Here is a 15,663-nt window from a genome sequence, read left to right on the forward strand (position 1 = left end):
TTTCACTTATCTAAAGCGTTTAAAAATTTACTTCGGAGGTATTTTAGGTGTTTCCTTGGCAGAGTTCTCTTTAGAAAGGTGACGACAAAAAACACGGAACAGGCATTAAATCGAGTTTGCGGCTTGCATTGAAATCCTATGGACAGCGAGGAGTGGGGGTCACAGTGGACACCTGGGGGAACCTGTCTTGAGAACCTGTCAGAGAAATAAATTTGATAGTTTAGCCAGTTAGACAATAAAACACACCGAAGAAAAGATTATCAGAAAACTCGTTTACGGAAATAATTTTACCAGGAAATTGAAAGTTATTTATGCGAAGTCTTGCTCTCGTTGAAAATATTTTGTCCATTACTCAACGTATGTATGAAAAAAATTGTAATGAGAAAGAAGCAAACCTCTAACCTTCATTCCTGACTTAACAAATCATCTTTATGCCATGCTGTTTGCGATCCATTTTGTCCAAGCGATTCAGTAACATTACGTTTGGCTACAGAAACTTATTACAGTAAGCACTGCGACCTGGCAACATGATCCAAATCCTGCGCTGTGATTGGCTGTGGCCGCTCGGCCAATATGTAGCCTGCGAGCAGTCTCTCATGCGTTGCGGCAGGAGCAAAGTCGTTCGCCGACGGCTTTGCTCGTGCCACCAACGTTGAGAGCCTGGATGGTTGCCAGGATGGTTGCTATGTTGCCTGCCTGGGATTGTCCGTTGTATCCTGCAAGGAAATGGCGGTTTGTATGTCGTACTAATCAAGGGTGTTCGGTCCAGATATCTGAATATTGGTCTCGAATTTTTTTTTATGTTTAAGGACCGAAAAGCTTGATATCCAGCCATCCTGATGTCACGGTTGGTCAATAACCCATTTATTGGCCGGTCTAACTTACATATGTAGTTCAGGCGGTGGAACTAGTGAAAAAAAGAGCGGCGAAGAGAGAGTTCAGGAGACCTTATTCTTGCTGGAAAATATCACTTTCCCACTCGCAAACATGTCTAGCACCCAAGGTTCTCGCATTTCTTCTGACGACAACAATTAGTCACCATGGCAAATTAGAAAATTCCAACATCTCTGAGTTCAAACGTTTAGCACTTACTACAGCACTGTGGAAGCTTGGATAACTTTGTAGTTATTACAATTGGATTAAAAACTCCACTTGAAGTGTTTTTCTAAACCCTACAAGCGGTGTTTTTATTCCAGTTCTAGGGATTCCCATTTCAAAGCTGGAATTCGCGTGTCAGTTACACGTCATCCAACGAGATGAGCTCGAGTTTATTCGCCGGTTCTGTTCGCGTGGGGCGAGTCGGAAAGCACATAGGTAATTCTTTTTTCCTTTTCTTTCGAATTGAAATTCAATTTAGCGTAAGTGGACACATACTGCAAATTCAGTTTCATAAGGTAGGATGTACAACAGCAGTTTGAAAAGTGTGCGTTTTTTTACGCGTAACTGCATTTAGTTTATTTGCCTGTGACTGCGGTTTTCAGTTTAGCTCGTAATGTGTAATCTTAGTTTAGTGAAAAAAGGATGATAGCGCACCAAAACAGGCTTCACTTCCATAGCAGGACTTCAAGCTTATGGAAAGTCTTCATTTTTATTTTCGAAACAGCCAAAAGTATTGCCAACTTTGTTTCGTTTCATTGGCAAGACAGGAGGGTTTTAAGAACAAAATGTAACAGTTAAAAAGAATCATAGCGTCATTTGAATTAAGTTCGTCCTTTGATAGTGAAAAACTTAACTCCATGTACTAATACACCATTTTTAACCGCAGGAAGCTAAAATGTCAGTCCATTGTTCCGTATTCTTGTGTCTTCTTAGCCCAGGGCTTATTATGTTGAGTATAATGTCAATTTGATAGGAAGTATTATGCAAGGTCTGTGCTTTCAAACAACGCCTGCTTCAGTAGCCATTGGCAAGAGAACCCCCGTGTTGCAGTTGTCATGACAACAGCACTCTAACTGGCATCGATGCGTTGTGTTACGCATTTCCACGTTGCATCGCGCTGCGTCACACTCTTCACGCGGCCCACACTCCTTCATGTAGTAGGTCTCAGCGCTTCCGTATCTGGTTCTTGTAATAACTATTGTCTTGCAAACCCAATCTGGATGATCGTCACAAAACCTCGATACCAGATTGTTTTCGCAGTCGGCCCATGACTTATTCGAGTAACAACCCCAACAGTCGAGACCCAGAGCTGTGGAAAGATAAATAATTAGATAACAAAATACAAGTCGGTTTCAAGTTAGCTTCTAAAAGCTCGTAGTTGTACGGTTGGGCCCTGACGTCCTGCGTGAAAACGCCTTTAGGGACAATTCGAAAAGGCTCATGGCTAGATACGTTTTGTCTTAAAAACACAAGCTCCGTCGACTGAGAGCAATAGCCCTCTGCGATTAAAAAATCGATAAAATTCAATTCCTTTCACTTCTGTGTTCAGCGCGGAAATGGCTGTATTGACCATGCCCGAAACTCGAACAAGCGACGTTAATGTTTGCGACGGAGTCTTATATACTTCGACAAACATTGATCTAAACCTTGGAACAAACCGACAGTTTGTCTTTCTCTAGATTGTATGGCGTTAACGTTAAATATGGAACTTCGCCAGCAGACAGAACTGAAATACTAAATGTAAACTGGCTACCGCCATTAGACTGCTATTAAACACGTACCTTGATGCAAAAGTAATATAAAAGCGAGCGTGAATAACAATGCTGCCATCCGTTTGTCGTAGAGTAGTTGAAATTCAACCTGTTTGAATATTATCGATTAAAAAAACTTTAAGATTTAGACGCGAACTTTTGACCGAAGAGTGTTCAGCTAAAAACGCTTTCGAAATCTGAGAAGTAACACTGCTTTTGAAAAGATCTTGACCTTGCTTGGGGAGTGATCGTCACACATAACAGTACAGGGTTGCGGGAGGGCACTGGGGCCTACTGGAAACCGGAAAACCGTTCACAATGTCTTTGTAAACCGAGTGACCGCCTTAAAAATCACTCGAAATCGAAAACCCGTCCACCATAATGACGAAACCTTAAGGCAAATCCACCAAGCTTGATACGGCAGCGACAGATGTGTAGTTTTCCTATTATGAAGGATAAAAGCATCTTCAATTGAAATCTAACAATCAAATGGAACGTAGTAAGCTAAATAGCTTACTACGTTCCCCTCGATTGTTATCCAAAAAACGGCATTTTTTGTTACAAATGCATATTTGCAAACAAAAACCTCATTTTAGCATGCAAACTAACACTCCCTTCCACTTCAAGGTGTAGAGACGATGATTCTAATCTCAATTTTTCTGATAGAAGAGATTTAGGCCAAATTTGGCTGCAATACAGACTCGCTCCATGTATCACTTATCAAGAAGTGGTCTCTCGCTGTTACTCTAGTTTGCATCATCATGTCTGGCACACCACGTTAACTTACACGGATTGACCGAGCTGATCTAAAAACACCTAGCAACTAGGCAAGCGAAAAACTAAAACCGCAAACAGAATGCTGAAAAAGAAATGATAAACGAAAAACCGCGACAGCGATCAAACCCAAAACCGGATATTTTAAGTGAAAAAAACGAGAACCCGATCTAAACAATGACCGTAAAACTAGACAACAAGTCAATTTACATTACAACTGTCCAGCAGGTTAGTCCAAACATAATAGACTTACTTTAATGATATTGTAATCCAAAACATCCATACAAGCACCTACGATTATTATTTGTTCATTCTGCGAGCTGTCCAAATTATTTCTTAATTTGAATAGTGTTTAAATTGACAAGTAAATTAGATAGGTCCCATTTGCAATTGTGAATGAGTTCCTGCATCAGAAAGGACATTCTGGAAATGAAATAAAATTTCGGGAGTGAGGGTCACAATGGACACCTGGGGGAGCCTGTCTTCAGAGAAATGAATTTGATAGTTTAGCCAGTTAGACAATAAAACACACCGAAGAAAAGATTATCAGAAAACTCGTTTACGGAAATAATTTTACCAGGAAATTGAAAGTTATTTATGCGAAGTCTTGCTCTCGTTGAAAATGTTTTGTCCATTACTCAACGTATGTATGAAAAAATTGTAATGAGAAAGAAGTAAACCTCTAACCTTCATTCCTGACTTTACAAATCATCTTTATGCCATGCTGTTTGCGATCCATTTTGTCCAAGCGATTCAGTAACATTACGTTTGGTTACAGAAACTTATTACAGTTAGGACTGCGACCTGGCAACATGATCCAAATCCTGCGCTGTGATTGGCTGTGGCCGCTCGGCCAGTATGTAGCCTGCGAGCAGTCTCTCATGCGTTGCGGCAGGAGCAAAGTCGTTCGCCGACGGCTTTGCTCGTGCCACCAACGTTGAGAGCCTGGATGGTTGCCAGGATGGTTGCTATGTTGCCTGTCTGGGATTGTCCGCTGTATCCTGCAAGGAAATGGCGGCTTGTATGTCGCACTGATCAAGGGTGTTCGGTCCAGATAGACTGGAACAAATTCCAAGAAAGCCTGCGACTTGAAACTTCTGTCGGCAAACTCGAGGAAAAGTTGGTAAACACAATTGTTTAGATGAAAATTATGCGCTGAACACGAAAAAGTTTTTTACTAGACCTGATTTTGAGTTTTTAACCGTGAAATTGCAGCTTTAAATAACTGACCCAAATACGGGGCATGCAAACGAAGCAAAACTGTTTTCCCTTTTTTTTCAAGATAGTTTGAATCCAAATGTGTTTCTAAATCAGCTTACTATAAATATTTCTCTAGAAAAAAGCCCAAATTGATAGTGGATGCTTGAGTTAGACATGTTATGTCGAAACTATTTCATCTCCAGAGGTCATTTATGCAGACTGCAACCGCGAAGATATGTCCACTTCAAGAAATAGATATATATTTTTTTATTATTGTGTGTAAAGTTTTTAACAAATAGATTTTGTTTATTGACCCTCTAGCGTTGTAATTTAATGGTTGAATAATCTAAAAGCTACGCGTGTAAGAAAATTGTCAGCTTGCAAATGATTCAAATTTGAATTAAAAATAAAGGCACTTGGAGTTCGAAAAGAGAAACCTTACTAAGTTCCGATTATGAATTAAAGACGTTTTCATTCGATGAATCTAACTTCATTGAAAAGTTTCAATTGGTAAAGCGTTTTCTCCTGCGCAGCGGTCCCAGTCCTAGTAAAATTGCCTGGCTGCTAAATTGAGCTGGTTAACTCGGAGAGCTCCATGGCGGGTTGCGTTGAGAGATTACATGGTTATAAATAATGGAAGAACGGAGGAGTTTAAAACGATCTGCCCCTCCTGTTTCATTCGAGGAGTGTATTATATATGCCAGGGGTAAAAAAAAAAGAGTCAGAGAGAGAGAATGTGGGACCTACATCTGTATGCCTTTCAAAAGATGCTGCCACTTTCCCATCCATTACACTCGATAGGGTACTGTGTATTTTGCGCAAATGAAACGGCTTCCAGTAGAGGTAAAAACCGAGTTTGACAAAGGCAACTGGGTTGTGAAAGGGTTGTGAAAGGTTCTTGTCGACAATTTAATCAGGTAGATCTGGATCAAGGTCAGGAGTGGCTCAGTGCTACCGGAAAGAGAGGTGGTGGGATAGTGGGCATAACAAGGACAACAGCAGCGCTGTGTAGATGGACACTGTCATATAACCTCCGAGCACATATTGCTGTATTAACAAGGAAGATGTTCCATGTTGCCAACGATATCAGATCACATGCAACGAGTCCAACCCGTCAAGGAAACTGCAGGATAATTCCGATGGGAAGAAAGTTATTACTTTGCTGCGTCAAGCGAATGTTTTCAACGTCAAAAAACAAGCAACAATCCCTGAAAGGTTGCAGAACATGGTCACCAAAGAAGTGGCAACGACAGAGATAGAAGAGTCCCTACTTAACGCGAACAGGTCAAAAAGAAAGATGCTAAAAAGTGTGCGGCCATCAAAGCCGACAGAAACACTCTCGGCTTCAGCGCATCATTACAGCTATGTTGGTAGAAGAGTAGATTTGCCTCAAATCTTCAGCCGTGAACTAATGGCAGTTCCCCTTGCCATCTTTGATGCCAGTAGTCAGCTGCGCACTGGAAATAAATCGGTCATAATGGAACTTTTGAGTAGCGGAACGGAACGTCGTCGGGTCACGCCAATCGCAGGGAGATCGACGATAATAGTAGATGGTCAAGCACTGGTAATGGCGCTAAATGGGGATAAATTTGTGAAAGCTGTTCTTGCCTCTGGAAAGGACTTTGATCGAATAGACGTGACATTTGACAGATACAGAGAAACGTCGATCAAGTGCGCAACTAGAAAGAAGCATTCTCGAGGCCATGCGCCCATTCGAAGAATTATTGAAGATGGCTCAGTACTGCTACCCAAGTCCTGGTCCAAGTTCGTGGCCCTCGATGAATACAAGGCAGATCTAGCACGTTTCTTATCAGATAAACTTCTTGCGGGAGCCCCAGTCAATAAGATCGTCACTGTTGGTGGTGGAAGATGCAGTCAAGTATTCCCGCCCGAACATTGACATCAGAGCGCTTAAAGGTTTCCTTGAAGAGGCAGACACTTGAATGATTCTACACTGTGTACTCTCAGATGCAAAATTCCTTGTCGTCTCATGTCAAGACACAAATGTTTTCTTTCTTTTATTTTCACACCTGGACAAAATGAGCTGCAAGCAGTTATGGATGAGAGCTGGGACATGAAAGAAGCCTAAGTATCTGCCAATCCACAAGATTTGTGAACGTCTGAAGGAAATAATTCCTGAAGTAGAAACCATTCTCTCCTTTCGTGCGATAACAGGGTGCGACACTGTCTCCTACTTTGCTGGCCATAGCAAGAAAACATCGTGGAAGAAGTTCACAGAACACCATATGCTGCTGAGAAACCTAGGAAATGGTAACCTGGATGACTTGACAATGACGTCTGCTGAGAAGTTCATCTGCAGAGTATATAATGTTGCTGATACTGAGAGCTGCAATGAAGCACACGCAACGTTGTTTTCCAGATGTCGGTCACCAGAAATTCTTCACCCGACGGGTGATGCAGCGTGATTGCATATTAGAAGGGCTCACTTCCAAGCAATGATATGGAAACAAGCCCACCTTACAAACCCTATCCTTTCACTTCCAGAGACTATGGGCTGGTTGAGACTGAATGACAAGCTCGTACCCAAGCTGATGTCTCTTGCCCCTGTACCTGAAACCTGTGACGAGATGGTAAACTGTGGCTGCAAGTCAGGATGTAAAACAATGAAGTGTGGCAGCCGGAATGTAGGATTACCATGCACCAAGTGGAACCGGCAAGCCTATTAAACACGTGATTACTTTCTGGTTGCGAGCAAAAGGTATTAAGACTGTATTTTAGCTGAACCAGAGAAAGACTTTCAGAGACGATAAAAGCGCTGTTGCAACGATTCTGTTTTTAAGAACATACCAAAATGGTTTTTACGTTACCATTTACCATGTAGTTTTAAGATCCTTAAAAATGTGTTTGCTTTTCTGTATGGAAAGGTGAATGCGTAGGAAATCTGTGAAGAAATATCCTTTCCTTATTTTTTTCAGCAAAATGCTGATGTCAGCATTTTTGTTGAGATTCAAGGCTAATTATCTCGGAAAAAATGCTTGGCTACCCCAATTTTTCTTTGTGGATTTCGATAGCCCATGCAAAGACCTTCGTTTTCCGCATGGCCCTAACCTAGCGCAAAAACCTATGTGTTTAGTAAGCACCGTCCTTAACTGAATCAGGAAAATAGCTTTTGGCCTCGTTTTCGAGTCACGTGAACAGAAAATCTCGTGATTACCATGTAATACCGACAGAGTACTTTATAAACATACTGCGACTGTCACCCGCTGCATTTTGTTGATATTTAAAGAGTTTACCGTGTGTTGTGACGTGATAGAACATATAGCCTCGATGTCATGTCTTAATTATGTATTTCATTATAAATAGCTGATTTGAAGGTTAAAATGGCAGAATCAGGCTTGGTAAACAGAATTTTCGCGTTCAGCGCATAATTTTTATCTTAAAAAATGTGCTTTCCAACTTTTCCTCGAATTTGCCGACAGATGATCACTTTTGCGAAAGTTTTCCCAGTCTCAGTAAGATATCTGAATATTGCTTTCGAAATTTTTTTATGTTTACGGACCGAAAAGCTTGACATCCAGCCATCCTGATGTCACGGTTGGTCAATAACCCATTTACTTGCCGGCCGAACTTACATATTTAGTTCGGGCGGTGGAACTAGTGAAAAAAAGAGCGGCGAAGAGAGAGTTCAGGAGACCTTATTCTTGCTGGAAAATATCGCGCAAACATGTCTAGCACCCAGGATTCTCGCATTTCTTCTGACGACAACAATTAGTCACCATGGCGAATTAGAAAATTCCAGCATCTCTGAGTTCAAACGTTTAGCACTTGCTACGGCACTGTGGAAGCTTGGATAACTTTGTAACTATTACAACTGGATTAAAACTCCACTTGAAGTGTTTTTACAAACCCTACAAGCGGTGTTTTTATTCCAGTTCTAGGGATTCCCATTTCAAAGCTGGAATTCATGTACCAGTTACACGTCATCAACGAGATGAGCTCGAGTTTATTCGCCGGTTCTGTTCGCGTGGGGCGAGTCGGAAAGCACATAGGTAATTCTGTTTTCATTTTCTTTCGAATTGATATTCAATTTAGCGTAAGTGGACACATACTGCAAATTCAGTTTCATAAGGTAGGATGTACAACAGCAGTTTCAAAAGTGTGCGTTTCTGTACGCGTAACTGCATTTAGTTTATTTGCCTGTGACTGCGGTTTTCAGTTTAGCTCGTAATGTGTAATCTTAGTTTAGTAAAAAAGGATGATAGCGCACTAAAACAGGCTTCACTTCCATAGCAGGACTTGAAAAGTCTTACTTTTTATTTTCAAAACAGCCAAAAGTATTGCCAACTTTGTTTCGTTTTAATTGCAAGACAGGAGGGTTTTAAGAACAAAATGTAACAGTTAGAAAGAATCATGGCGACATTTGAATTAAGTTCGTCCTTTGATAGTGAAAAGCTTAACTCCGTGTACTAATATACCGTTTTTAACCGCAAGAATTGAAGCCAAAATGTCAGTCCATTGTGCCATATTCTTGTGTCTTGGTAGCCCAGAGCTTATTATGTTGAGTATAAGGTCAGTTCAGTTGATAGGAAGTATTATGCAAGGTCTGCGCTTTCAAACAACGCCTGCTTCAGTAGCCATTGGCAAGAGAACCCCCGTGTTGCAGTTGTCATGACAACAGCACTCTAACTGGCATCGATACGTTGTATTACGTATTTTCATGTTGCATTGCGCTGCGTCACACTCTGCACGCGGCACACACTCCTTCATGTAGTAGGTCTCACCGTTTCCGTATCTGGTTTTTGTAATATGTATAACTTTTGTCATGCAAGCCCAATCTGGATCATCATCACAAAACCTCGATACCAGATTGTTTTCGCAGTCGGCCCATGACTTAGTCGAGTGACAACCCCAACAGTCGAGACCCAGAGCTGTGGAAAGATAAATAATTAGATAACAATACAAAGAAATACAAATCGGTTTCTAGTTAGCTTCTAAAAGCTCGTAGTTGTACGGTTCGGCCCTGACGTCCGGATGTGTCGAAAACGAAGACCCAAAAATGAGGACCGAAGACCTAAGACCCTGTGGTCTAAAACGAAGACCCACTGGTCTAAAACGAAGACCCACTGGTCTAAAACGAAGACCCACCGGTCTAAAACGAAGACCCTGTGGTCTAAAACGAAGACCCACTGGTCTAAAACGAAGATCCACCGGTCTAAAACGAAGATCCACTGGTCTAAAACGAAGACCCACCGGTCTAAAACGAAGACCCACCGGTCTAAAACGAAGACCCACCGGTCTAAAACGAAGACCCACTGGTCTAAAACGAAGACCCACTGGTCTAAAACGAAGACCCACCGGTCTAAAACCTTTTTTTCCTCAGGAAAGACTATACACTAGGCTATATTGCTTTCGTTTTTGTAGCGCATAAATTAAAATGTCATCTGAGCGCGCGGCAAACTTGACAGTTGCTTTATCTCATTCGGTACAACGAGTCAAATTGTGTAACGCAATGAAATTCCAACAGTATAGAAATATACACTTTTGACATATATCAAAACCGCAACAGTTCTGTAACTGTTGTTCGTTTTTACACTTGGCCAATATATCATCAATTACAAATATTGGTGACGAAATAAAATCGTCACTAAAACGTATATTTTTATACTGTTGGAATTTAACTGCGTTACACAATTTGACACGTTGTACCGATTGAGATAAAGTACCTATCAAGTTTGTCGCGCGCTCAGATGACATTTTAATTTATGAGCTAAAAAAATGAGAGCAATTTAGCCTACAATCTTGGACAGAATAAAAAGGAACAATTAACCCCCTTCCCCCACAAAGCAATGATGAAGGCGCGAAGGAGCAAAAACGCGCCATTTTGGCATCATTGAAATGGGGGGTGGGGGGGGGGGGGAGGGGAGGGGTGGTCCAGGTGTTCCATTTATTTTGTCCAAGATTGTAGTGTATAGTATTTCCCTGAAGAATGTGAGGGTGCTAACGTAATTTTCCTGGGAAAATCAAATTCTTGTAGCACGTGGGGAATAAATTTGCGAGTCACGTACAGTGGACCTTTGCGCCTTTATATGATAAGTACAGTAAAGCAAAGTAATGAAGTCACCTCATCATAATTTGCTCATATGCATTCGAAAAACAGAATATTGGTGACGACAAATTATACTAAAATCGTCACTAAAACGTATATTTCTATACTGTTGGAATTTCATTGCGTTACACAATTTGACTCGTTGTACCGAATGAGATAAAGCAACTGTCAAGTTTGCCGCGCGCTCAGATGACATTTTAATTTATGCGCTACAAAAACGAAAGCAATATAGCCTAGTGTATAGTCTTTCCTGAAGAAAAAAAGGCTTTAGACCGGTGGGTCTTCGTTTTAGGCCAGTGGGCCTTCGTTTTAGACCGGTGGGTCTTCGTTTTAGACCGGTGGGTCTTCGTTTTAGACCGGTGGGTCTTCGTTTTAGACCAGTGGGTCTTCGTTTTAGACCGGTGGGTCTTCGTTTTAGACCACAGGGTCTTAGGTCTTCGGTCTTCGTTTTTGGGTCTTCGTTTTCGACACATCCCTGACGTCCTGCGTGAAAACGCCTTTAGGGACAATTCGAAAAGGCTCGTGGCTAGATACGTCTTGTCTTAAAAACACAAGCTCCGTCGACGGAGCGCAATAGACCTCTACGATTAAAAAATCGATAAAATTCAATTCCTTTCACTTTTGCGTTCAGCGCGGAAATGGCTGTATTGACCGTGCCCGATGCTCGAACAAGCGAAATTAATGTTTTCCATCTTTAAATCTACGACGATGGAGTCTTACTTCGACAAACGTTGATCTCAACCTTGGAACACACGGGCAGTCTGTCTTATTCTAGATTATAAGGCGTCAACGCACTGTCAACGTTAAATATGGAACGTCGCCAGTAGACAGAGAATACATGTACCATATTAAACACTTACCTTGAGGCAAAAGTGATATAAAAGCGAGCGTGAGTAACAATGCTGCCATTCGTTTGTCGTAGAGTAGTTGAAATTCAACCTGTTTGAATATTATCGATTAAAAAAACTCTAAGATTTGGACGCGAACTTATGACCGAGAGGTGCTCCGCTAAAAGCACTTTCGAAATATGAGAAGTAACACTGCTTTTGAAAAGGTCTTGACCTTGCTTGGGGAGTGATCGTCACACATAACAGTACAGGGTGGTGGGAGGGCACTGGGGCCTACTGGAAACCGGAAAACCGTTCACAATGTCTTTGTAAACCGAGTGACCGCCTCAAAAATCACTCGAAATCGAAAAACCCGTCCACCATAATGACGAAAACTCAAGACAAATCCACCAAGCTTGATACGGCAGCGACAGATGTGTATTTCTCCTATTACCTGATGGATAAAAGCAGTTTCAATTGAAATCTAACGATCGAGGGGAACGTAGTAAGCTAGATGCACTCTTTTTTTATAAGAATATTGTTTTTCCGGCCCAGGCTGAATATTCCTATTTTTCTGCCGATTTTAGGCTGAAAATATTCTTGTAGTACATGTAACTTACTACGTTCCCCTCGACTGTTAGATATTTCCCAAAAAAACGCCAATTTTCCTATAAATTCATATTTGCAAACAAAAACCTTATTTTAGCATGCAATCCAACACTCCTTCTACTTCGAGATGTAGAGACGATGATTACAATCTCAAATTTTCTGATAGAAGAGATTTAGGCCAAATTTGGCTGCAATGCAGACTCGCTCTATGTATCACTTATCAAGAAGTGGTCTCTCGTTGTTACTCTAATTTGCATCATCATGTCTGGCACACCACGTTAACTTACACGGATTGACCGAGCTGATCTAAAAAGACCTAGCAACTAGGCAAGCAAAAAACTAAAACTACAAACCGAATGCTGAAAAAGAACTGATAAACGAAAAACCGCGACAGCGATCAAACCCAAAACCGGATATTTTAAGTGCAAAAAACGAGAACCCGATCTAAACAATGACCGTCAAACTATAAGCTCCAACAACTCCCTACTTTAGAATATTGACAAAATAAACAATACTTTGTGTTTATTATGTGGTTTATTATCTCTAGATTCGTACACCTACGAAAAGTTTATCTGTCAGAACAACAGAGATAGAGTCACGTGTTACGGCGGAAGGAAGATCAAAATAACACGCGCTTACTATGGAAGGAAACAAATGTTTAAATGTGGTGTTGGGGTGAACACAAACTGTGAAGCTGACGGATCCGAAGCTAAGGTAACCTGATCAGTTTTCTACATTTCCCTCGTGTTCTCAAATGCCCGTCGTGTTTTATCACAGTGTAATACATGGCTTAGGCTTCTTTATTTGTTAAATAAATTATTTGTTATTTTGTTCAATTATAAGATAAAGAAAGCTTGTGATGGAAAAGGTAGCTGTGAGCTTCATGCGTCTAATGAGGTTTATGGAAACCCGTGCGCAGTTCTGTCGTCCAAGTACATCCACGTCAAATACAAGTGCTCATCATAAGGTAACATGTTTTCTATTGTAGGAAGTTTATCTAAAATAATACTCAGACTTCGGGTCCCCTTTCTGATTGAGTTTAGCGTCGGAAAAGGGCCTGGAGAGAGTGTGAACTCGTTATGTACCTCAGGACTTTGGAAATGCCCTACCTCCAGTTCCTCCACCCACCTCCCCGGGAATTATATAAGTAAGTAAGTAAGTGAAACGACCTGTAATCGATATTTTAGGAAACTTGTACAACAACTTGCGTAAACGACTCTTATCAAACTATCGTTAATGCAAAATCGGTTAAGCATCATCCACTAGCTGTCTTGACCATCAAGTATATTTCTACAAAAAGAACAGACAAATTAAATAAAATAGTAAAAAATCTCAAAATATCTGGACATACAAATGCATTAACTAAACCTCACTACAAATTTCGACTTAAAGCCTATGCCAGTTAATAAGCTGTCGACGGATTTACTTTAAATTGTTCAAGTTTCCCTGGGAGTTTAGTTTTTTTAGTCACACTTAATATTGGAAAATTGAGGCAGCTTGTTACCATGGGCTAGGGTAGAACCTTCCGTATTTTTCTTCACGTTGCAGCTAGGCCATTTTGCTGATGCAAATATTTCCTAGTTCCATTCCCTTGTGGGGGCAAGAAGTGATCACTCGGCCTAAAATGGCCTGATGAATTCATTAAATAGACCAGATTTTGCCCCCACAAGGGACTGGAGCTAGCATCAGCAAAATGGTGTATTGTTTCTGAACAACCATGTGGCAAACTGCATGCATATCGTCTGCATATTGGAAAATTTGGGAAGGTTTGTTACTCCGGGGAGTTTAGGGTACAACGTTTGTGTTTATCTTCACATTGCATACAACTGCAACAATATTTCCTTAACAATCATATATGAACCCTCCGTCAATCTTGCCTTACCCGGTCCATGAAATAGCAGATTCTACCCTAATCATAGTATTTTTCGCTACCTGAAATATCAACAAGATATAATCTAATACCCATGATAAGCTGAGTCAGATATGTATCTTGAATCACGACCTTACTTACCATTTACTGATATCTGTACGTTCCTCTGCTTCAGTAATAAAAATTGCCGGTGCTGTAAAATCAGATTGATTCGCGGACTTCCTCGTAAAAAACTTAAAGAAAAAAAATGCAGCAGGATAATTTGAATGGAAATTCTAGTCCTCCATTTTGTTACTTAATGTAATTCTTGTTAAATTTTAGACGCACAACTAGTAAAGTGCTTCTGTGCTTGCCAGTTAATGACGATTCTGAAACAAATTCCTTTTGTTGAACCAAACAAGACGGCACTTAAATTAGCTTTTCCTAGACCAATAGTGTAACCGCAACGGACGATTGCGTTTTGTTGCTGTGTTAAGTTCATCCCTGACTCGCTTCTGCCCATTTTATACTCAGTTATGAAGCAAGGCTAACCTTGTAGTTCTGGCTACAAAATTTGCGCCAAAATTGCCCGTGCAAATTAAAATTTGTTCCTCGAACGTCAAGGCGAATACTTTTTTTCGAAAGCCAAAGTCATGGAAGTTACTGCACCTGTTGTCTTTTTAAAAATATCTTTGTTAGCAGAATTATTGATTGCTTTGTGTCGATGGAACCAGAGATCATCCTTCACATACTGGAGTATATCAGAAGATATCTCCCAGTCCGAACATTTCGCGTAACGTATTGACCAATTGCAGAACCGTACAGTGCTCATAATAAAAGAAAATGAACACTTCACTTCCTGTATGTATTCCACATATTTTTGAAAAACAAAATGGTTTACAATATATACCTGTAGGTCAGTTGAAAACAGCAAGGATCCTACACTAGCTCTGTGGCGTGGGCAGTACTTTGCACATTGACACTGCTACAGTTCACTATTGTTAGGACTCATCAATATGTCACAGCAGTAGGCAGAGAATGGGGGAAAGAGCTGATTTTTACCTTCTTGAACTTGTTGCCAATGCTGTTGTCATTGTGGAAAAAAAGGCCCGATTTTTGTTTTTTTCGCGACTGAGACAATGTTCTGTCACTGTGCATCACTCTCTCCCAGTTGTAGTTAATTTCACTTTTCAGATGGGCCTGTGGAATATAGAACAGAAACATCAAGCCAGTATTCGAAGGAATTTGAGAGATCCTAGAAAATGTTTGAAAAATATTCAATAGTATCCGGCGATCTTTGTATATTCTGGAGTAAGTTATTTGGCAAGAGTTTTTTCAACATGGACAGTTCATAGGATAATACAGTGAAACAGTGCTTTTTCGTGGTGTTCCTGAAGCATGCCGCTGTATTGTCTCTTGGATTAACTCTAATGATATCACGACTCACTCTTTTTCTTGAAGTCGATCCGTCGATAATGTGTTGGCCATCATACGTTGATTTTCTAGCCTATAAATTAAAAATAGCTTCGTTTCAATAAAATAAAAGACCACATATGTATTGGAAGAAATATACAACTCAGCAGTTCGGTTGCTAGCCAAGTTTCGTAGAGAATATCCAGTGCAATAAGGAACAGATTTTCGTTGTTTTAAGAGATGGACTTGCCGACAGCCATGCATCATTATATTAGACTTGATTTTACACGATTG

At 40.7% G+C, this 15,663-nt stretch overlaps 3 protein-coding genes across 3 annotated transcripts; 1 reads left to right on the forward strand and 2 right to left on the reverse strand.

Moving 5' to 3' along the window:
• Positions 1 to 907: 907 nt before the first annotated feature.
• On the reverse strand, positions 908 to 2,881 carry LOC145479298 (uncharacterized). The gene is made up of 2 exons (XM_081457623.1): positions 2,661 to 2,881; positions 908 to 2,188 (listed from the first exon to the last, which is right to left on the reverse strand). The coding sequence occupies exons 1-2, from the start codon at positions 2,707 to 2,709 to the stop codon at positions 1,878 to 1,880; spliced, it is 360 nt and encodes a 119-aa protein (XP_081313749.1). The 5' UTR covers positions 2,710 to 2,881; the 3' UTR covers positions 908 to 1,877.
• Positions 2,882 to 7,563: 4,682 nt separating this feature from the next.
• Positions 7,564 to 12,659, reverse strand: LOC145479297 (uncharacterized). The gene is made up of 2 exons (XM_081457622.1): positions 11,532 to 12,659; positions 7,564 to 9,493 (listed from the first exon to the last, which is right to left on the reverse strand). Exons 1-2 carry the CDS (start codon positions 11,578 to 11,580, stop codon positions 9,177 to 9,179), a joined length of 366 nt encoding a protein of 121 aa, XP_081313748.1. The 5' UTR covers positions 11,581 to 12,659; the 3' UTR covers positions 7,564 to 9,176.
• Positions 11,884 to 13,494, forward strand: LOC145473178 (L-rhamnose-binding lectin ELEL-1-like). The gene is made up of 3 exons (XM_081455017.1): positions 11,884 to 11,934; positions 12,600 to 12,821; positions 12,951 to 13,494. The coding sequence occupies exons 1-3, from the start codon at positions 11,884 to 11,886 to the stop codon at positions 13,071 to 13,073; spliced, it is 396 nt and encodes a 131-aa protein (XP_081311143.1). The 3' UTR covers positions 13,074 to 13,494.
• Positions 13,495 to 15,663: the final 2,169 nt, after the last annotated feature.

The sequence above is a fragment of the Orbicella franksi genome, chromosome 2 (genome assembly GCF_964199315.1).
Source record: "Orbicella franksi chromosome 2, jaOrbFran1.1, whole genome shotgun sequence".
In the NCBI taxonomy this organism is placed as follows: Eukaryota; Metazoa; Cnidaria; class Anthozoa; order Scleractinia; family Merulinidae; genus Orbicella; species Orbicella franksi.